Source organism: Diabrotica virgifera, chromosome 7, assembly GCF_917563875.1.
Source record: "Diabrotica virgifera virgifera chromosome 7, PGI_DIABVI_V3a".
Classification (NCBI taxonomy): domain Eukaryota; kingdom Metazoa; phylum Arthropoda; class Insecta; order Coleoptera; family Chrysomelidae; genus Diabrotica; species Diabrotica virgifera.
The window spans coordinates 39,293,367-39,318,576 of record NC_065449.1 but is presented as its reverse complement, the minus strand read 5'-3'; the positions used below and the strand labels follow the sequence as shown (position 1 = coordinate 39,318,576).

Here is a 25,210-nt window from a genome sequence, read left to right as displayed (position 1 = left end):
AAGCCAAAAAGGTAACGCACAACTTGGAAGACCCAATAGTTTTCTAACTTCGCTTCTGGTGAAGCAACTGAGTTGGAACAAGCAGATATATTATAATTATGTCACCGGAAAACAAAAAAGGTAACGCACAACTTGGAAGAGCCTATAGTTTCCTAACTTCGCTTCTGGTGAAGCAACGGAGTTGGAACAAGTAGATATGTTATAATTGTGTCGTCGGAAAGCGAAAAAGGTAACGCATATCTTGGAAGAGCCTATAGTTTCCTAACTTCGCTTCTGGTGAAGCAACTGAGTTGGAACAAGCAGATATATTATAATTGGGTCACCGGAAAGCCAAAAAGCTAACGCACAACTTGGAAGACCCAATAGTTTTCTAACTTCGCTTCTGGTGAAGCAACGTATTTGGAATAAGCATATATATTATAATTGGGTCACCGGAAAACGAAAAAGGTAACGCACAACTTGGAAGAGCCTATAGTTTCCTAACTTTGCTTCTGGTGAAGCAACGGAGTTGGAACAAGTAGATATGTTATAATTGTGTCGTCGGAAAGCGAAAAAGGTAACGCATATCTTGGAAGAGCCTATAGTTTCCTAACTTCGCTTCTGGTGAAGCAACTGAGTTGGAACAAGCAGATATATTATAATTGGGTCACCGGAAAGCCAAAAAGCTAACGCACAACTTGGAAGACCCAATAGTTTTCTAACTTCGCTTCTGGTGAAGCAACGTATTTGGAATAAGCATATATATTATAATTGGGTCACCGGAAAACGAAAAAGGTAACGCACAACTTGGAAGAGCCTATAGTTTCCTAACTTTGCTTCTGGTGAAGCAACGGAGTTGGAACAAGTAGATATGTTATAATTGTGTCGTCGGAAAGCGAAAAAGGTAACGCACATCTTGGAAGTGCCTATAGTTTCCTAACTTCGCTTCTGGTGAAGCAACTGAGTTGGAACAAGCAGGTATATTATAATTGGGTCACCGGAAAGCGAAAAAGTTAAAACAGGGCTTGGAAGAACCTATAGTTCTCTAATTTCGTTTCCAGTGAAGCTACGCAGTTGAAACAAGCAGATACATTACAATTGTGTCACCGGAAAACGAAAAAGGTATCGCATGACTTGGAAGTACCTATAGTTCTCTAATTTTGTTTCTGGTTGTAGGAACAAGCAGATATATTATGGTAGGGGAGCAAAGTATGCTAAATGTGCAGTCACTCGAGCGCTTTGGGGACCTATTGGGTTGTGATTATTAGGTCCTAAAACCAAAAAAGTTAAGTAAAATTTTCCATTTTAGTGGGGACTTCCCATTTTTAATTTAATTTTCCATTTCCAACAATCTTTTTTCCAATTATAGCGCCATCTATCCATAATTCAAAAAAATGTTTCGAATAAAAGTTGTTTATTTTTATACAAACAATCCAAATCTGCAATAAGAAACGGGGTCTACCATTTAAGATTTTAAAGTAACCCCCCACCTCACCTCCGTGGGGGGTCGTGTTTGGAACCATTCGATAGATTTTTCAAAAACATTGATAAAGTGTATTTTGCAGTTTTTCGATATGATGTTTATTTTGCGAAAGATCGCGGGATTTGTATTAAAAATTTTAAATTTACCCCCCACCCCTCTCCGTGGGGGGTCAAGTTTGGTATTTTTCGATAGATTTTTGAAAAATATTGAACACGTAGTTTTTAGTTTTTCAATCTGACGTTCATTTCGCGAAATATTCGCTTTTTTTGTGAAACTTTTTGACTCACCCATTTCCGTACGCCCCGCTCAAATCGTCATATTTTTGAAATATAGACTCTTTTGCATGTACTTAACTTACCTTATCTTAATCTGACAATTTCGAATATTTTAAGGATAGATTTTTTTTCGGGCCCCCCTGAACGAACTCCCCTGTGTTAAGAGCCAATATATGGTGGAGGTACATCTGCAGGGTACCACGTTTCTCCCCATATGATAATCTGACGCGCTCGAGTAACTGCAAAAATCCCCGCTTGGGCTCCCCTACCATTATATTTGTGTTGCCAGGAAGCGAAAAAGGTACTTCCCGAAATGTTCCCAAACTGTGGCTTATTCCACATAAAATAGTAAATTGCATAAGATGACACAAGAAAATAGTTTCAAAACAATACCAAAATAAGATGTAGTAGAAGTACAGGACAGAGACATGATTATCTACAATTACTAAACGTTCGTAAGTTTCCTCTGGATCGTCAAAATGAAAAATTTTAACGAACAATAACCGCGCCACGAACGCGCGGCGCACACACGGCGCGGAGTTCGCGGCGCGGATATGTATTTCCGCCTTTATGAATGATTACGACTAATTTGATTATTACGAATTTGAAATTGATTCTACGAATTAATCGAAAACCTTTCTACGCACCATATAATGTAATATTAGGTGGATATGTAAGGTTTAATTTACTTCTTAACTTTCTTCCATTCTTTGAGGTTTCTGTCCATGTCACACCTCTTCTCTGCAATATCTTTCCGATTACTTCATCCCATGTCTGTTTTGGTCTTCTTCTGTTTTTGTTTTTCAATATTTTTGCTTTCTAGACTCTTCTCACTCGTATGGTATCTTCCATCTGGTTTAAATGACCCCACTAACACAGCTGTCTCTGTTCTATAATAAACTCCAATGAGGATTGTATTTTCAGTTGGTTACTTATATTCTTGTTTCTTATTCTATAATTTTGGTAACACCTTTATCTCTTCTTAAAAACCTCATCTCTATAGCTTGTATCTTGATTCGCTATCAATAGTCAGAATAGGTCTATAAACTGTTTTGAAAACTTTCATGTTTGTATTCGGTGATATTTCTGCTCGGCATATAATTTTTTTTGTTCATTGTGTGAACAGTTTATACTGTTCATACAGTTGTATGTGGAGTTTTGTTCATACAGTTGGAGCGTTTCCTCTAGTCTGATATTGATTATATTGATCTGATATTTGATCTAAGATTATGAAAAAGCCTTCGATCGAGTACAACATCATAAACTTGTACATATCGTCGCCTTAATACTATAACTTGATAACTCGAAATTAGTAGTTTTGAGATAAACGAGTTTAAAGATTTTAAAGATATTTGTGCTGCTACCATGATGTTGGTAAATACGGAATTCACTCTGCGGCTCTAAAATACTGTTCCTTAACTTTTTGGCAACTGATCTATTTAGAAATATGGTGTAAATTTGTTTTCCAATATGGAAAAAAACATGAAAAATTAAAGTTATCAACTTTTAGCATTACCATAACGTTAACATTTGGTAATGTCGCATGTTGTGCTAAGTCGCATATAAGTGAACTTTTTAACACAACTAATATTTTAAACATTATTTTGTTGAAAATTAGCTCTCTGCCATGGGGTTGCCAGATCTGCTAACAATTCTCGAATTCTTGCATTAAAATGAACCGAATAAACAGATAGCAATTATGTGGTAAGTTCAATGGTTTCAGAGAAACACGTGCTAAAACTGGATAACTCGAGTTATCTAGTTATAGCATTCAGTGTATGTCGTATTCACGATTATTTCGATTAAATAATAGCTTGATAACTTATCTTATCAAGTTTTAGCACTGAATATTAGTGGCATTTGAGTTTTATCAACTTTCGTCAATCATAAATAAATACTTAACCCGTTTGAAGTGAGCTATCAAGTTTTTACACAATATGGAGGCAAATAAAATACATCTTGTGAACTAGTTATCTCAAAAACGTCAATTTTGGAGTTATCAAGTTATAGTACTAAGGCGACGATATACTAAAACAACTCGACATAGATCAAAAAGACATTCGCTCCATAGAAGCTCTTTACTGGAATCAAACAGCTGTCGTCAAGGTGGATAATGAAACAACGCAAGCTCAAAAAATTCTCAGAGGTGTAAGACAGGGATGCATTCTCTCCCCACTAAGGTTCAATCTATATTCAGAAAGTATCGTCCAGGAAGCTCTTGAGGAATGCGAAAGCGGCATCAAAGTAAATCTTACCTGGGTCAATAATATGCGGACGATTCGGTCTTAATAGCAGACAACAAAGAAGACCTCCAAAACGTTCTTAATAAAATTTGAGAACATAACGAGAACATGGGACTTAGCATCAACATAAAAAAGACGAAGCTCCTTATAATCAGCCGTCAATTATGTCAACATCAAAATGCAAGACTAGCATATAACAACCAAGATGTAGAGCGCTTAAGAAAATTTAAGTACCTGGGAACCTGGCTATATGAGGACTGAATGTCGGATATGGAAATTAAATGTCGGATGGACAGGGCCAGAAGTTCATTCATGAAATTCAGAAACGTCTTTACGAACTCTGACTTTGACCTGAACCTAGACTAAGATTCACGAAATGCTATATATGGTCGGTGCTCCTATATGGCATGGAAGGATGGACTTTAAAAATAAACACAATGAATAAGCTAGACGCATTTAAGATGTGGATTTATCGACGAATCCTTAAAGTTCCCTGGACCGCACGAATAACAAATGAAGAAATCCTGAGAAGAATTGGTACAGAACGACAACTGCTATGCATAATTAAACAGAGAAAAACGGCATACCTGGGGCACCTAATTAGAAACGAAAGATAGCAGTTTCTGCAAACCTTAATTAAAGGAAAGATCGAAGGAAGAAGGGAGTGGGCAGGAGGAAAATGTCATGGCTCCGTAATTTCAAACAATGGACAGGACTAAAAAACATAGGAGACCTAATACATACTGCAAGGGATAGAAAAAAATGATCAAACGTGATCGCAAATATCCATTAGTGGATTGCATAAGAAGAAGAAGAAGAAGATATTGATTTATGCTTCTAGCTAGAGATCCTGTTTCTTCTGTTATTACTCCTAAGTATATAAAAGCTTTACATACTTGGGATTTATATATTAAGTTCTTCTCTGGTTTCTTCTAGCTCCTTAACTTTTGTTTTGTTGATATTTATCGTCATTTAGTTTTCGTTAAGAACTTCTTTCCATATTTCCCAATTATTCTGAAGTTCTTTTTCATTTTTTACAACTAGTACCAGATCGTCAGCAAATGCTCTTTGAGAGATTTCCACTCTTTGTTTCTATACCTTACATCAGTATCTATTTTCCCCCTTTTTGTGCATTTCGTAGTAATTTCGTCCATATTATATTAGAAATACCTCATCTTCAACGCCGAAAATGAGGGTTGCTCAAAGGCGTATGGAAAGATCCATGCTGGGCATAACCCAACGAGATAAAATAAGAAATGAAGATCTCAGACAAAGAACCGGTATCACAGATGTTATAGAACGTATCACCAAGCTCAAATGGAACTGGACAGGACACGTCGCCAGGCTGAAGGACTCAGGATGGACACGAAAGCTAATGAAATGGAGACCAAGAGAAGATAAACGCAGTAGAGGAAGGCCGCCTACACGATGGACAGATGATATCAGACGGATTAGTAAAAACTGGCAACAATCAGCACAAAACCATGAAGTGTGGAAACAATTGGGGGAGACCTATGTCCAGCAGTGGACGTAAATTGGTTGGATGATGATAATGGTGATGATATTAGAAATAGTGTTGAGCTAAGTGCTCCTCCCTGTCTTAAACCTCCATTTATTGTAAACGTATCTGATGTTGAGTTATTACCTATTACGGCATTATTGTTTTCGTTGTATATTTTTATAACATTCTTAGTAGCTTGATGTCGATTCTTTTTCTCTCAGTATTTTCCATAGTTTATGTCTTGGTACTTTATCGAAGGCTTTTTCTAGGTCAAGAATTTTCTCTTGTATCGCTATTTGTGTTACATGTTCTAGGTAAATATTGATCCTGTATACTTCCACCAATTCTAAATCCACTTTGTGCTTCATCTAATGTGTGATCTGTTCTAAGGGCCGGTTGTTCGAACGCTAATCAAAAATGGAATCAACTGATCATTATCAAATATTTGATTACTGAAACTTGTTTGGGTTGCTGAAAACATAAGTGATTACAATTATGAGATTTATTAATCAATTATGTTAATAATTGCTATGTTAATTAATAATTAATAATTAATTAATCAATCAATTATGTTAATTATCATAATGATAATTAACATAATTGATTACAATCAACCGATTGACGTACGAATGAGGGGTGTTTTTATTTGATGCTTGTTAAGGGGACTTAATTATAATCAACTTCTTGATTAGCGTTCGAACAACCGGCCCTAAATCTTTTGTTTCTTATATTTCGTCTCTTGATTTTCAATACTTGACTCGTCAATTATTACATTCTCTCTTATCTCCCTCTTTGTATATGGGTACTATTAGTGACACTTGTTGTTATTCTAGTCACTCCAGGAGCTCTTACATATTTTAGCCAGCGTCTATGTTGCTTCTTCTAATTCTTCCGCTTTGAATGAGTTTTCTGTGTTATCTTCTAAATTATTTTGTTTTTCTTTAATGCTGAGTTGGTTTACATCTGTTAATTGTTCTTCAAAATGTTTTTCCTATCTATTAACAACTATTTGTTTTGTTTTTGTTGTTAATTCTCCATTTTTATCTTTAATGCTGTATATTTCTTATTGTTTTTGTGTTCTTATTGTCGTCAGAGTTCAAATGGAAGATGAAAGTAAAAGTAACCACGATAACTGTGAGCGGCCGTGGGTAACGGCATAAACGCTGGCCTCATACGCCAGTAGACGTGGGTTCGATCCCTGCCAAAGACAAACCATTTTCATTTCCAATAATGACACGAGCCGTCTCACCGTGCCTCGGAGAGTACGTTAAGACGTCGGTCCCCCTGGGCTAGTGTACATCGACACTAGTTACTTGAAACAGGGTTAAAGATGTAATTGGCGCTGGAACTATCCGAAAGGATCTCCCCGGCAAAAATGCCATACGATATTATTATTATTATTACCACGATAACTTTTGGCTATTTTTGCTATATGCTTTCATTTTATCTCCGAATTTTCCCCAATTATGCTTCTTTGCTTTACTATACTTTTTTGCTGTCGGTCTTGACGGTCCAGTTAGCTGGGGCTCAGTCGATCGACAAGTTTAGTGGATTTGCGATTTGCGGTCGCTGGTTCGAGCCTCAGCTAGGTCATGAAATTTATAAAAGGCCAACGCCGTAGTATAAAACTCAATAGAGTCTACGGCTTGGTCTGGAATAAACTGGCGTCTGATCGACCTATGGAGGAGCGGTACGGGAAGGGATAAGGGCTTCCGGCTTGGTGATACTCCTCCATAGATCCCTACCGAAGGGCGTTGACGCCTAAGAACGGTGTATACATACATACTTCTTTGCTGCTCTTACTAATATGTTTGCCTTTTTTCTTTCCTTTTTATAGTTATTGTAATTCTCGTTTGATTTATTTTTTAAATATTATTTCCATACTTTTTTCTTCACTTTTACTTGCCTTTTATTTCTTCGGACCACCACGATGTTTGTTTCTTTGATGAGTCTTTTTTCCTTGTTCCACATACTTCCTTAGCTGCCTTCATTATTTTTATGCCTATATTACTTTTTCAGAACACAATCACACAAAATTAATTTCTTCTAAGCTGCTTACATTCTTCTGTAATGTGAAAGGAATAAATACTTTAATCGAGAATTTTTTCTTAATTTGTGTAGTGTGCTAGGATATTTTAATTAAATCCTCTTAATTGCAATTTAAATGACTCATTTAATAGCAAAGGATAAGTCTTTTCCCAAGCATTTATTAAATAAATTTAAAAGAACAATCGTGGACTTAATTGTTATCCTAAAGACAATGAACATGTATGCATCTAAGAAACCCACAGTTTAAACGATAATAATACATTTGTATTCAGGTCGTAGCCTTTCAAAGAATTGGGCAGCATTCAAAAACCTTCACTTAAATCTATTCTGTTTGGTTACATCACTTACAACACAGAACATATGTGTAGAAAAACAAACAACGAGAAACCTATTTGTTTTTGTCTTCATTATGAAAAATAATGCACTTAATTTCGTATTCTTTTTCGGTCTAGTGAATATGTTTTACAGTCGGTAGCATTAGCAATAAACTACTAATTGTTTCCATTCTTTTAAAAGCCGTTATGTGCAATAGTGTTTTAAGCTTTCCAAATTATTGCAATTCATTGAAAATTTGCCTATTTTAAGTATTACGGTAAATAGAGTTCAATGCTTCCAAGGATTAAATTCGGATTTTATCTTTGGATGAGATGACAACATCTGAGAAATCGGTGTAATGACAATTTTTGTATTTACAAATAATTAAAAGTACGTACAGCAGAGTCTTGGTGAAAGTACAAATGGGAGATAGCGGATCACTAGAATTTAGGAATAACAAGGGTTTAAAACAGGGAAATAGCCTAAACCCACTCCTATTCGTCTTCATTATGGATAAATTAGTTAAAAATATAAAAAGAAGAACAAACCACTTAAAAACAATAATAGGCTACACGCACCTAACACCAGTTATGATATAAGGATTACTGTATGCGGACGACGTGGTCATCATAGCAGACAATCCGAGAAAGACGTAACGACTAATTGATGTATGGACTGAGGAAATAGAGAAAATGAAATTAGAAATAAATATCAGCAAATACAAGACGACGAAAATAGATCAGCAGGGGCAGGAGGTTGTAGGCGAAACATGAGTGGAGGCGAAACGCGAGTAAAGGACAAGAATTGGAGATGGAGACGGTCTCCGAGAACCTGGGCACGATAATATCGAACGACGGAAAGCTAGACCTGGAAATTGCAAATAGGACAAAGAAAGGTACGACAATATATTATGCGATTAATAATACGATACTGGGACAAAGAAGAATCAGTTAGGAGACAAAAATACATGTGTATAATACAATCACAGTACCAATTCTTCTATATGCAAGCGGGACATGTGTTACAAATAAAAGACATGAAAGTGTCATAAATTCAACAGAAATGAAGCAGCTGAGAAAAATAGCTGGAAAGACGAAGATGGACAGGGAACAGAACGAAAACATCAGAAACTTGCTAAGACAGGAACCAATAGAGAACAAAATTGAAAAAAGAAAACTGAATTGGTTTGGACATATAACTAGAATGAACGAGAACAGACTAGTAAAGAAGGTGACAGATGCTAAAAGACAGGGGAAAAGAAGAAGGGGCAGACATGAAAAGTTGTGGGTGGAACAAATTCAGGAAATCGGGACCAAGAGTGGGAAAACAGTGCAACAGATGAGGGAAATAGCAGTAGACTGAAAGGCGTGGTAGAAATGGGTAAAAGATGGATAGGTGATACCAAAGTCCGACGCTCTATTAAGGCATAAGTACAACAAGAAGAAGAAAAAGAATTTCGTATTATTTTTCGGTCTAGTTAATATCTTTTACAGTCAGTAGCATTAGCGCCACACTACTAATTTATTTACTCTTTTTGGAGTAGGTACTTAGGAGACCTTCTCGTTAGAGCTTTACCCCGCTGAGCAGACGGGACGTGAATTATATAAAATTCCCTCATCTTCTGGTCGTCTTGGCACCCGCATGGCTTATAATTTTTAAAAGCCTCGGAGGTTGTAACCAGAGAGGTTTTCATCTGTTGAAAATCTGGTGGTATGTAGAACGATATTTATTGTCGGTTTATGTACTACTAGATTGAGAACTTCGTTTGAAACTACTAATTGTTTCCATTGTGTTTTAAGCTTTCCAAATTATTGCAATTCATTGAAAATTTGCCTATTTTAAGTATTACGGTAAATAGAGTTCAATGCTTACAAGCAATGAATCCGGATTTTATATTAAGATGAAATGACAACATGTGACAAATCGATGTAATGACAATTTTTTACCTTTTTCGAAGGTTCAAAAGATGATAAATAAAATCTAAAATCAAATGAATAATGTAGATTCTAGTGTGGTTCTTCTTGTTCTTTAAATGCCGTCCACCTATCGGAGGTTGGATATTATCATCATTATCGTTACTCATCTATCACTGCTCTGAAGAGTTCAATTGAACTGCATTAACACCAGTCCCTTACATTTTTCAATCATGACACACACCGTTCTTCTCCTCCTGTATTATACTCCTGTATTGTATTATCAATCTTAGCATTTCATATCGCTGTTCTCTTATTACGCTTCTCAGATATTGTAACTTTCTTATCTTTATTGTGTTTATTATTTCGTGTTATTTGCCCATTTCTCTCAATATTTTCGTGTTCATTTTCTTCAGTGTCCATGCTATTTTGAGCATCCTTTTGTACTACATTTCAAATAACTGTAGCTTATTTATGTATTCTTGCTTCAGTGCCCAGCTTTCAAGTTCATATTGTAGTATCGAAAATACGTAATACGTAATACGTAACATCTCTGAACTCTTATTCTGAGTTCAAATTAAGGTCGTTATTGTAGAGGCCACATCAGTGGCGTATCTAGCCCCACAGGGGCCCCCTATCAAAGTTTGTCGCGGGGCCCTTATAGAATAGAATAGAAATATACTTTATTGTCACTGAAAATTTTACAATTTTATATACAAAGCGTAGGTACAAAGAGTCGAAAAAAAAAACAACAACAAATACAGTTTACTGAAATTACACAAATCGTCATTATTATTACAAAATAGAAGATAATGAAATAAAATAAAACAATACAGGGTGTTTCATTAATAATTGGAAATATTATAACTAGGGAGCGGATTTTATGCTAAATGCATATTGCATGCATATTTCGCATATTTGAGAACTTTACTAAATTTTGCATATTTTTAAAGAAACATGCATATTTTGTGCCTATTCAAAAACGTTTAAGTTCAAAAAAATTTTTTAATTTTTTAAATTGACACAAAATATTTCCCCGCACAGGCTGTCGTATCTATTACTTCGAGAACTACCTGAAGAGGACGGCTCATTCACTGCCTTTCGTTTTTTCTTAGAAAATACCCGATCTTTACACAAAGTACTTATAGTGCTTATAGTAACCCGTTATAAAATGAGTGTAGGATGTTAAAGTGATGAAGGATGGTTTACCCGGAAATCCGAATTTTATTTACTTTTATTATATTTAGTAAGTACCTATAATTCTGGTGATTCTTTTAAATCCTCTATTGTTAAGAGAATTTACACCTTTAACCATAGTTTTACGATTTTCTAACGGAAATTAACAAGTTATTTTAAATTCGCCCAATTACTTCTATTGATGTTGAAATGAGTTTTTCAAGTTATAAAAATATTTTATCTAATCAAAGAATACGTTTCCTCGTAAAGAATTTGGAAAAACACATAGTAGTGAATTATAATCGAAGATAATATTATATTTATAGTGATATTGTTGTTTTATTTTAAATAGGTAACTATTGGTAGCAGTTTTTATAAAAACTGTGAATAAATTGAATATATTATAAAAAAATGATTTTATTTGAAAGATAATAAATAAGATTGCCGCCCCCCCTATAAAAGAACCCCTTAGAATAGAATAGAACAGAAAATTTGTGGTTTCTCGAAATGCGCATTTTTTGAATTTTTGTGCATATCTTGCGCATATTTCGTAATTTTTTACCGCATATATATGCGCATATTTCATCAAAATTAATCGCATATAAATCCGCTCCTTAATTATAACTGTAGATTCCTGGGCTCAAAATATTACGGTTTAACACAAATCACCTCCGAAAAGCTCCTGACGGAGCTGGAGCTCTGTGAAGATTGTGCCTTTTAATTAGTTTTTTTTTTAAATACCTCTAGAACACATCTATTTAGAAAAACTAAAACTGGTACGGCTATTTATCTTCCAGAGATGAATCTATTTCATAAATTGCGAATTTCTAGTACCGGTCATATGCGTCCTCTTTGGGTAGGGCAAATGTTATTTTATCGCATACCTTTTTTGTCTTTAACTTTTAAGCATTTTTATACTAGATTATTAAATTGCGTGGTATTCTAGTACTAAAAGTTACTCTTACTTTAAGTCGGTAGGATACACCGTTGTCTAGAAAAATCGATTTGAATTTTTTTTTGTTTTTTGAATTTGATCAAAATTAAAAAAATAAAAAATAAAATAAAAAACGGTGTATTTTACCGACCCAAAGAAGAGTAACTTTTAGTACTAGAATACCTCATAATTTAAAAATCTAGTGTCAAAAATGTTTCAAAATTAAAGACACAAAAAATAATTAAACGGTGTATTTTACCGACCCAAAGAAGAGTAACTTTTAGTACTAGAATACCTCATAATTTAATAATCTAGTGTCAAAAATGTTTCAAAATTAAAGACACAAATAATAATGCTATACAATAACCGTTGACCTACTCAAAACGGACGCATATGACCGGTACTAGAAATTCGCAATTGATGAAATTGATTCATCTCTGGAATAAACATACCAGTTTTCGTTTATTGTTTTCATAGTTTTTTTTTGAAAATTTTTCTCACATTAAAAAACAAAAAATTTTCAAATCGATATTTCTAGAAAACGGTGTATCCTACTGACTTAAAGCAATAGTACCTTTTATTACTAGAATGCCTCACAATTTAATAATCCAGTGTCAAAAAGGCTTAAAAGTTAAAGACAAAAAGGAAGATAAATAGGCGTACCAGTTTTGGTTTCTTTACATAGAAGCGTTCTGGATTTAAAAAAATTATTATATTTAAAAAAAACTATTTAAAAATATTTAAAAAAAAACTAATTACAAGACGCCTTTTTCAAAAAGCTCTAGCTTCTGTAAGAAGCATTTTCAAAATAGGTGATTTGGGTTAAATCTTAATACATATTTTGAGCCCAGAAATCTACAGTTAAATTATTTCCAATTATTAATATTATATATATTACAAAATTTATATAAATTGCAAATTGCATAATACAACCTTAGGAACTAAAAATTCAGCTTTTAACACTCAAATATAGATAATAATAATAAATCTAATAAACTCTAATAATCCAAAGTTGAAAAACAGATTTTAATTGAGACTCATTGTTTTAAAACAGATTCAGTTTTTTTCAAGCCAAGGGTGAATAGACATCGCAAAGGAACGAAAACAAAGAACCTCTGTTCTTTAACGGCGAGCGACCGGCAAATAGATATACCTAAATGCAATTAGATAAAGGACATATTACACGAAAATATACGCAAACAATACACAGTGTTTCAATGTTTCAACTTATCAAAGGTTAAGCAATTATAAATATTGCAATTTCGCATTATACATTATACAATGTCTCACACAGCCAACGCTGAATAGACAATAAGACGTAGCTTGGAAACAAAAAACCTCTGTTGTTATAGAACAGCAAGAGGCAGAAAGGTACCTGTACAGTACATAAATATAGTTTATAATAAAGAATCCATTACACGAAAATGTCGGTATCCCAACAATATATGTACACGGTTTCAAAGCGTTTTAATAGTGAAATAATTGCAGAACATTTTGTTCAATTGTTTGAATAGAATTTTGTTTCGACATGCCGCGATGGGGCCCCTGAATGTCGGGGGCCCCTGAATGTCGGGGGCCCCGTATTATTGATACGGTTTATACGGCGGTAGCTACGCCTCTGGGCCACATGTTTCGAGGTAACCAGTATGGTAACTCATAATATAAATCATGATATAAGGATAAAATGGTAGAGTCAACCAATTGTTTTAGCTTACCCTGCATTGAGAAAATATCATTAGAATGACTGCCAATGTCAAAAATACTAAACAATAACCAAGGAAAAATTAATACCTTGAGTAAGGCGCCAGTTTGTTTTGCAATGCATACTCGTGACAGATATCTGTTCCTGTTACTTGTTCCTATTACTTTTAAGGCTGCAAGTACTAGAACAAGAGGGATTTAAAATCACTTTGGTATACCATCAGGATCTCCGTTAACGTAGACCGGGGGAGGCTTCTTTGACTTTGAGGTGTACAAGAAGTAAAAATAATTCACTTCCGTGCAGTTATTTGTCCTATCTTGTTTGTTGTTGTGTTTGGTGTTGGACAAGATATATCTGACTGCATTGATTGTTTTTAATGATATTGTTGTTGTTTCCTATCCTGCATTTTTCTAATAAGCCCGTTACATATGGTATTGTTGTCATCCTTGGGTCCTTTCTTCTGGGTGGCTTTCAGTAAACTTTCGTGGCGTATCCTGTATCTCCTTTGGTGATTAGCACATCGAGAGAGGGAAGTTTGCTTTTTATTTTACATTCCTTAAAAAAATGTGCCAATACTTAAGAAGAAGTGAACAATAAGAATTTACCAACAATAACGGATAAAAAATGTGAAACACACTTCTTTAATTGTACACAATACTATGCAATACACTTACACAGTACACAACACAAAACAAACGTTCCCATACGCAGAAATACACAGAATAATCAGAATTTCATGTACCATATAGGGCATCCAGCCTCAGATCTTTTCAGTCAAAGCATTGCTGTTTCCTACAACACCAAGTATATCAACCTCAATTTTGACAACACATAACCTTCTCAACAACTCTATAGATCTTTATACAATAATTATTAGACAAGTCGAAAACGGCGTTTGAGACCATGAGATATTTTTGCATAGTCACATTTGTAATACACCCCAGAATAAGGTTCAAGAAGTCTCCCACGAGAAAAGTGGTCAAATTAAAAAAAATTTTTTTTTAATCAAATTGCAAAAATTATTATTTTTGGTTTGGACAATTTTTTTTAGATTTTTTAGACCATTCTGGACAAAAAAGGTCTCTTGTAGTTTTTCTCTAAAGTTGGTGGTTTTCGAGTTATAAGCAATTTAAAATTTGAAAAACGCAAAAATGGCCATTTTTATTGACTTAATAACTCGGGTAAAAATTATTATTATGAAAGTCAGACAGTGACTAAATCAAAGTTTAAAGCCACCCCTGCATGATCCTGAAGAAATTTGTGTCATTAATTTATTATTAAGCTGTTATTTTTAATTATTAACAATAAGCCGCAAGAGCGTATTGACGCGGCTGTAAATGTGAGTGCGAGTAAGATTCCCCAATTGGACTGCCGGAATGGCATCTCTCTCGCACTCACCATAGACGGCCGCCTAATACGTGCTGGCGCTCATTATTATTACTTAAAAATAACAGCTTAGTAATAAAATTATGACAAAAATTGCTTCAGGATCTTAGAGGGGGGCTTTAAACTTTGATTAAGTCACTTTCTGGCTTTCATAATAATAACTTTTAAATAATTTATTAAGCCTTGAAAATCGCCATTTTTCGTTTTTTTCAATTTTAAATTGTTTATAACTCGAAAACGATCAACTTTAGAGAAAAATTACAAGAGACCTTTTTTGTCCAGCATGGTCCAAAAAACCTAACAAACATTTGTACGGGCCAAAAATATTGATTTTTGCAATTTGATTAAAAAAAATTGTTAAAAAAAATTGGACCACTTTTCACGTAGGCGACTTCTTGAACCTTATTCTGGGATGTCTCACGAATGTAATTATGCAAAAAAATCTCATGGGAATATTTTTTCTAACGAACCCGCCGTTTTCACCTTGTCTATATAAAGATTTGAAAATACTTATTATCTATATTTAGATAGATTGTAATGGAGGTAATAAAAGAACTAAAAGTAGATTCGATAACATGAATTCTGTCTTCACTCTCCCCTACTTTCTTAATGTAAGATTTCAAAAAGATGTTCAACGGAAATGCAGTTACGAAGGAAGGTTTCCTACGTAAGATCAATTTAAATGAGCATCGTCATGACTAAGACAATGGTGAAAGTAGGAAGTGGCATACTCCTTAAATCGTTAGGTTTGCTGAAAGCATTTTATCTTTTTATAAAGAATGTCTGTAAAAAATGTTTTTTATTGATTTACTCCAAATAAATCTGAAACGAAAGGCGTAATAAAATTATATAAGGTCTCTGTGGGATTGTAAAAAGTGGTTAAACTTTTTTACAACTCTAATGTTATTCAATGACTTTTGTTACATTGTTTAAATGAGGTTTTGCGGTATATTGGTTATAAAATATTAAAGAATGTCGAATCCAAGGTAATATACAATAAAGTTATTTAAAATTAATAATAGTAAATAGATTTTGTCTTACTGAGACGGAAATGCCAGTTAGAAACCGTTTTAGAAAATGGCATACGTTTACCAAAACATTTTATTGGCCTAATTATACACACTTGAGTTATTATCTTACTGTCTCAATATTTTTTTTGACAATAGGCAATTTTCATACAGCCAATCACAACATGCACAATATTTCAAACTTAAGTAGCATCACAAATTTCAAGAATTACAATAATTATTAAGGATAATATAGGGAAAAAACCAGAGAACAACGAACACTGTGTTCAGTGTGTTCGTTGTTCTCTGATGAAACTATGATGAATAACTGGACATGGCGAGTACGGAATATGGTTTGAAAATAATATACAAAAAACCAAAGTAAAGTTTGTTTAGCAGTAAATGGGTGACTTCAATTAGTACCGACGCGCGACGGTCAACCGATAATAGTATAAAAGGCCCGGTTTCAGGTAAAGCTTAAATATGTTTCCTGGTAAAATTGGTCAATCTTCATTTCTTAATGTTGATTTAATTGCGTACAATCCAAACTCATTATTTTAAAACTCATTTGAAAACATTAATTGCGGGTATATAAGGCAAAGCAGTATATTTTACATCCGTTTTTTTGTTTTTGCCGTCGTAATTATTGTAAATTTTGTGGATCCTTTGCTTTATTATAGGAGTACCGTCTAGTCAGTGTTAATTGTCAAAAGACCAACTCTGTCTACCTCGTTTGCTTATCGCTCCGGACTGGTCTTAACCCTGGAAGCTCATACTTGGGTCTGAGATACCCATCGAGACTCTTAACTGAATGTAGCATGCTGAATCGCATTTCAATGGTACTGCCGCTTCATGTAAATTCAGTGTGTAGTCATCCAAATACATGTATGTAGTTACGGTCTCATTTGAGCAATATTTCCAATCACGCAAATCTATTGAATACAAGCTATTGTATGTAGCACTAGCTATTGTATGTAGCCATGTGTGAGGTTTGTGATCAAGTGTGCCTTCAAGTTAAAGACCTACCAACACAACAACCCACATGGTTAGTAAAGCAACTAGGTGTTACATCTGCAGAGGAAGAGATAAAAAAAATATGCATGCTGGGCTAGCCATAAAGCATTCTGCATGGAGCATAGAGCTAAACTGTGTTATGAATGCAGTCACCAAAATGAGTGAAATTGAAATACCTGGCTAAGAATGAATATGAGCTTTATAATCAAAAGGTGTTACCTTTTAGTTAGAAAGACCATTTTATTGTTAAACTAAGTTTAAATATTTTGAATTCTGTTTCTGGTTTTTTAGAAAATGTTTAATTATTTTTATATATTTTTTCTTTTGTATTACTACAATTAACAAAGAGAAAATTAAATGAATGATTTAATCCTTCTTGTGTATTCTATAGTGATTAGACAGTCTCTGGAAATCATAACATGTTTACTTTTTTTATTTCTTCACAAAAAATCATTGGGTATCTGATACCCATGTGTGCGGATGTTAAAAAAAGTAGGTGTGATCTTCCAGGGTTAAAAATGGGCCCAGTCAGATAAATTTAATAATATTTACGACCGCACTAATTGAAGGCAACCATTTTCTGCTAAACAAACTTTACCTAATGATAATTGATAGAAACAGAAACACCCAAACAGAGATCGGAAACATGGCATGTTACGAAGTGGTTAATTAAAATGGACAATGTAATTACTTATGCCCGATGATCACTAACAGTGGAATGTGCAAAGACGAGATCCGTATGTCTACGAATCACAATGACCAGATCATCGGCAACAGTCAACTCGCAAAATATGAAAGAACACTGACATTACTACAATAGACACAAAATTGCACCTTCTTCGAGCACTAATCTTTCCTATCATCTTATCCTACCGGGAAATATTAGAGGGGGAAGAAGGAAAGTGTCATGTTTGAAAAATTTAAGGGACTGGATTAAATGCAGTTCAATAAAACTCTTCAGAGCAGCGGTTATTAAATTAACCGCGGAAGATCAAATAGATATACAGTGGAAACCCGATAAGTCGGCCACCGATAACCCAAAAGTCCGGCTAACCCGGACCGATTTTTTTCAGACAAACATTTCAACAATAAGAATGTATGTAATATAATATTTGAGAGATATTGTGTATTTGTGTAATTTGAACTGTACGATAGTAAAAATGACTCATGGCATACGGCGGCAGAGCGACGTTCATTGTCTCGGATTATCGGAAACAAGAGGCACCTGTATTTCTTTATTTATTTCAAATTGTCTTAGCATTGTTTAAAGAAGACTAAAAGACTATTTATAAAATTCTTTTTTAAACAATGGTCTTAGTCTCCACTGTTCTTAAATAACATAACATCGTTCCGATTGTGACCGTATTTTGTGTGGTACAGTCGTATCGTTCGCTTCCGTTCTGTAATCGTGCTTCAGATGTTTGCGTGTTTTTTTGTCTACGTAATGGCAACAAAACGTAAAAATGTTGTAGTGACAATGGAAAAGAGACTAGAAGCATTAGGTAGGATTGATAAAGGCGAATCTTTAAAAACAATAGTTGATTCTACAAGGCAAAATTGAGGGCAAGAGAGGCCCTGGACGTAGAGGTATATCCTGGCTGGTCAATCTTGGGAAGTGGACTGGTCTAATATCAACTGATCTATTTCGAGTTGATGTGTCATAGAATGTGGCTGTTCAATAGAATAAGATGGGTCAATGTGGTCGTCAACATCTCTAGAAAATCGGCACTTTTAGAAGATAAAAGAACGCAAGGTCATATAAAGGCGCAAACCAATCAATCTATACTAAATTTACAATCAAGATGCAGTAGAAATAAACAAACCAAGACAAGTTAAATGCTACTAGGAGCACTACTGAATCATAATTTACAGTGTATATACATTGTAAATCCCAAATCATGATTTCCAAAGTTTATACATTGTAAATTATGTATGATTTCGGAGTGCTCCTAGTAGCATTTAACGTGTCTTGGTTTATTTATTTCTACTGCATCTTGATTGTAAATTTAGTATAGAAAATTCATAAAATGAAGCGAATTATAATAATTAGATAGAAAATACATTTCATTCTTATTTCGGAGATCCTGTGTACATAAATAAATTATACAAATTAAATTTTTCGAATACACTTCTTTTTATTTTATCTATATATTATTAGACATCATTTGTTTACTTATTAATTTTAACTTACCTGAATTGCAAGGAAAACTAAGGTTTGTTGTATAGAAATCAATACTGATCAATAAATAAAGGACCAGAATTTCTCATGTATATTTAAGCTTAGATTCGATTAAAAAAATAATAAATATTTTTATTAGTTTCACTCCATTGTCACTTCCGAATCAGGTCATTTGCTCCTACTTAACAAATTATCCACTGTAACAAATAATGAAAGTTTGTAAGAGTTATTATTATCTGAGATTTCTCTTTTAATGATTTTGTTGTGAAAATAATATTCATACGCTGCTACCTTTAAATTAATGGTGATAATTACTCTTTTATAAGCGAGTAATCTTTCAAGCAAAAAATAGTATTTAAAGTTTTAATTACAGTGTTTAATGTGGTTATTACATTTCGCTGGATTTGGTTAAAATACGTAATTTTAAAATCAAATAAATGTCTATAAAATAAAACCAGTTTATTTTTATGAAGCTTACATGAATTACATCACGAAGCATATTACATTGTATAAGGGACTGTGGATATGTTATAAGGACCTTTTTTTGAGTAAGTTTGTGCAAAAAAATCGAATCGAAATAATTTCGCTAGCGGGGGCGACGATACTGCCCGGTCTACTTTTATTTATTTATTAAAAAATTTCAATTCTTTTCAAATTCCAAAACGAAAAACTTTCAAATCGATTTTTCTAGAAAACGGTGTGTTCTACCGACTTAAAGCAAGAGTACCTTTTAGTACTAGAATATCTCACAATTTAATAATCCAGTGTCAAAAAGACTTAAAAGTTAAAGACAAAAAAGTTATGCGATAAATAACCGTTGCCCTACCCAAAACGGATGCCTATGACCGGTACTAGAAATTCACAATCGATGGAATCGATTCATTTTTGGAAAGTCAATATGCATACCAATTTTCGTTTTTCTAAATAGAAGCGTTCTGGAGTTATTTAAGAAAAACTGATTACATGACGCCATCTTCAAAGAGCTCTAGCTTCATTAAGAAGCATTTTCGGACTAGGTGAATTGGGTTAAATTATCTTAAAATTGTCTAAAAAATCTCCTGTCTTCGTTTGTCGGTAGAGTTTCTGGACACCCTGTATCAAAACGTTTTAATATAAAGTATTTTAAATTTTACTAATAAAAATTTCTTTTAATTTTAGGACCCACCATCATCCGTCAACGCCAAACGTCAAGTAGAAACTCTCAATGTTGAAGAGCAATCACCTACCACAAAAGAACTAACCAACCATATCGACGATGACTCCTCCTCTTCTTCGTCGGAGAGCGAGTCGACCGATTCCGAAGATCTTCCTACCAAAGAACCCAAGGGTGCCAAAGTTCCAGTCCAGATGGATATGGAAGAGCTGATTTCTCATTTACTCGAGAAAAACCAAAAATCAAAAATGAACTGCGTAGTGGAAAAGAAGAGAGCAGAAGAATTTGTGGATCATCAACCTAAAACGGTGAGGTTGCCATTCGGAATCAACCTTACCACGAATCCTAGGTTCGAGAAATTGACCGGAGAACGTATGGTTATTGTTTGTGAAAGTGGAACCATGCAAGGGTAAGATTAAAAATTAGGTATTACTAAGATTAAGGGCCGGTTGTTCGAACGCTAATCAAGAAGTTGATTATAATCAATCAGTTTATTGTATAGTCTAGTAAAATAAAATTACACTACGTGTAAATCAAAATGTAAATTCGTACAGGTTGAAATAAATTTTATATCAAAGTTTAGGTGGGTACAAAAGATATTTTCAAGAAAGTATCCAAATCATACAAGGGGATCATTGTTTACATAATTAAAAAGGGGTCATTTTTGCAAAAAAATTATTTTTTTAGCTGCTGATGTCGTTCAATTACCAATGAAGGTATATGGGATTTTTTTCTACAAAGTTGAAGGGTAAGTCTTTCACATAAGTCTTACTAAATTAAATTTGACCCCCTATTTATTTAAATAATTGTATATAAAACTTTAAAAACAAATTTTCAAAAAATTATTTTTAGCGTTTTAAATAAGCACTATAAAATATCTTATTTTACAGACTAAGTTGTACTATGTTATCAGTATTAAGCAAAAAAAAAATTGGTCCAAAAATATTTAATATTTTTTGAGATATTGAATTTGTTTATTAAATGTTACTCTATTTTCGATTGCAAAAACGCGGTTGTTGCCAAAGAAATATTCACCTGTATTAAATCTTATTATTGTTATTTTTATGTATATTTTTGATAAATGTATTGATAAATTCAAATTTCAATTAAACTTCCCCCTAAAATGGTATTTGAAAATTATTCAAATTTGTTTATAATTTGCTTTTTAATAACGCCGCGGGGATTAAATATTTTGAAATGCCGTTTCGATAATTGGGTTCCTGGGAATTTTTCACTAATTAACAAACTTTTTTGCCTTTTTTCCTCTTCTTTTTTGTTTCTTGGAGTTATATTATTACGGGCCCTTTTAGGGTTAAGTTTCATTAAGAATGTCGAATCTCTAAGTTGTAGATTCTAGACATAAAAATATTAAGATTGGTCTAAAATCACTTAAATAAAATATGGCTACTTACTGAGTTCCAGGGTGTTTTATTTAAAAATTTAAAAATTATTTTTACCAATTAATTTCAAACTATTTGACGTATCCTTATCATCCTTGGCAGAAAGTGTATGTACTATACAGTCTACTAAATTGTGATAAATAAAAGATTCTAGCTACTACCAGAGGCGTACGACAGGGGATAGTTAATGGTTGACCCTTCCCAAATTCTACGCAACTGAGGGAATTACTATTTTAGAGAAATTTTTCGATTCTCCAATACTTTCTATGTAAATAATCTACTCTATACTGGTAACGATTAAGTCATTAGTTTTCGAGATATTGGACGTTAAAAATGAAACTGCATAGTTATTTTGATTCATTCATTCATTCATTTTAAACTTCCAATATCTCTCAAACTGATGGCTTTATCAATACCAATAAAGTTATTTACATACAAAGTATTGGAAAATCGAAAAAATTCGCTAAAATAATAATTCACTCAGTGGCGAAGAATTTGGGAAGGGTCAATCATTCACTATCCCCTGTCGTACGCCTCTGGCACTAGCTATAAACACAAGTTTATTAATCACAATTTGGTAGGGTGTATAATAGCCACACTTTCTGCCAAGTATGATAAGGATACGTCAAATAGTATTAAAGTACTTGGTAACAATAATTTTTAAATTTTTAAATAAAACACCCTGTAACTCAGTAAGTAGGCACATTTTATTAAAGAGATTTTAGTTAAATCTTAATATTTTTAGGTCTAGAGTCTACAACTCAGAGATTCGATATTCTTAATAAAATTTATCCCTAAAAGGGCCCGTAGTAATGTAACTCCAAGAAAAAAAAAGAAGAAGAAAAAAAAGACAAAAAAATTTTGTTAATTAGTAAAAAATTCCCAGGAACTTAATTATCGAAACGACATTTCAAAATACTTAATCCCCGCGACGTTATTAAAAAAACAAATTATAAACAAATTTGAATAATTTTCAAATGCCATTTTAGGGGGGAGTTTAATTGAAATTTGAATTAATCAATACATTTATCGAAAATATACATAAAAATAAAAATAATGACATCTTAAGCAGGTGAATATTTCTTTGGCAACAACCGCGTTTTTGCAATTTAAAATATAGTAACATTTAATAAACAAATTCAATATCTCAAAAAACATTAAATATTTTTGGACCAATTTTTTTTTTGCTTAATACTGATAACATAGCGCAACTTAGTTTGTAAAATAAGATATTTTATAGTGCTTATTTAAAACGCTAAAAATAATTTTTTGCAAATTTGTTTTTGAAGTTTTATGTAAAATTATTTAAATAAGTAGGGGGTCAAATTTAATTTAGTAAGTCTTATGTGAAAGATTTACCCTTCAACTTTGCAGAAAAAATCCCATAGACCTTCATTAATAAGTGGATTACCTCAGCAGTTAAAAAAGTATATTTTTTGCAAAAATGACCCCTTTTTAATTTTTTAAAGAATGATCCCCTTATGATTTGAATACTTTTTTGAAAATATCTTTTGTACCCACCTAAACTTTGATATAAAATTTGTTTTAACCTGTACGAATTTACATTTTGACTTTTTCTTTTATTTTATTAGGCTATGTAATCAATTTTCTTGATGGGAATCAAATCGAGACATCAAAAATACATATAAAACACTAATCATTCATTGATTGTAGGTAAAACAGTAACTAAAATATAGCCGCAGCTCTTAAATTATTAAAAATTGCTTATTATTATTATTGATTTGTAAGTAAAAACAAGAAATTAACATCAGAAAGAGTTTAATTATGGTTTATTTTAAATTAAAACCAAAACAATAAAATAAATCAGTCAACATAACCTCAAAATGTCACATCTGTCAGAAGTACGCTTAATCAAATATAATTGTAATTAAATACCTATTTGATAATGATCAGTGGATTCCATTTTTGATTAGCGTTCGAACAACCGGCCCTTAAAGTACAGCTTATCCTAAACCCTTTTTTCAGTGCGTCATTAATTTTGATATCATATAAGATTTTAAGAATGTCGCGAATCACTGAATGACATTTTAGTTAAACCTGACAGTTGTCAGCATATTTATAATTATGTTTATATAAATATCAATATTTATATAAATATTTGCCAGAATATTAATATTTAAAATATTTTAAAGAAAACATAAATAATATAGAATACAATTTCCCTATACAATGTCCGAATATACCAATGATATAAAATATTTATATTAACGTCGTTGACAAATTTCTAACTTAGAATTACAATTGTCATTTTATCCGTCAATATTGTAAAAGTACTGTCACGATACATTACTTTTGTTTCAAATTATCTTAATTCGCATCATAGATTGGTTATCTATTTAGAGTATTGCAATTGTCAACCAATTATACATCTATAAGTATAAATCGCATTAATATGGAAATACGCTTCAACGAATACATCATTTTTGAAGTTCTATGTATACCTAATAATCACGGACGTACGTTTTTTTCTGTCACTTGTATCTAGCTTAATGCGTTAGATCGAATTCGACAAACTATGACGCAACTGAAAAAAGGTTTGGGATCAACTGTATCCAGTGCTAGTCAAAAGTCCCCTCCCCTCGTATCTTTTGAACAGTTATACTTGTAATAGTGAAATTTTGAGGGATGAAATAAACGGACATCAAGGGAGGCTTCTCAAATAGTCATTACAGGTAACGTAATAGTGATAGATTACGTTATAGAGTCACTTTGACCGATAATTTTAAATGGGGCCTTATGGTAAGTGATACCTCGTTTGAAAGGTATTGAAAATACCTATTCGAGCATACTGATTTTATTTGGGTTTAAGTTAATTTTGACTGAACGTTGCAGCAAGTTCGCGCCAGCCCGCTTGATCGTGGTGAGAAACGGTCAACAGCTGCGCTCATCCTCTTTTGTAAATTACCCCGCGATTCAAAAACATATTTCGGTGCGCATCACTTTACGATTTGACAGATAAAAAAACAAAGAAGAATTGAAAATAAAAGTTAACAATACTTTAAACGCGTTTTCCACAAAACCGCTTTTTTCAAAGGCGGTAGACATTGTAACTCAAAAACTACTTGACCAACCGACCTGGAATTTTTGTATATATTTTATTTAGACATTTCCTTGAGGTTGCGCTGCCGAGATATTTTTTGTTTTATGCTAATTTTTTATTTAACAATAATATATATGTTGATTTTTATTCTTTGTTTGCAAACAAAATTTCGTTATTTTGACTTCTGATGGATACCAAAAAGCCAAAAGTCGATAAAACTAAAAAACTCGAAAAACTCATAAGCTAATAAAATCTTTTTAAATTTTTTGTTTATCATGATCCAATGATGAATTCTGATGTCCACCGCAAAATCCATTGTTTTTTGAGGTGTCTTTAAAAATTTGCCACCGTTGGCTTATTTTTCAATATCTTTCATTGATTTTTTTAATGATCTATGCATGATACTGAAGATGCTTATTTAATTTAAAAATAAAATAATT

At 33.0% G+C, this 25,210-nt stretch overlaps 1 protein-coding gene across 1 annotated transcript in view; it reads left to right on the top strand.

The window, feature by feature from the left end:
* Positions 1-25,210, top strand: part of LOC114329313 (transcription factor SPT20 homolog) — a 176,753-nt gene that overhangs the window by 136,629 nt on the left and 14,914 nt on the right. The window contains exon 3 of the mRNA XM_028278355.2: positions 20,315-20,718. Within this exon, the coding sequence (XP_028134156.2) occupies positions 20,315-20,718 (404 nt within the window). The remainder of the gene's footprint in view (positions 1-20,314; positions 20,719-25,210) is intronic.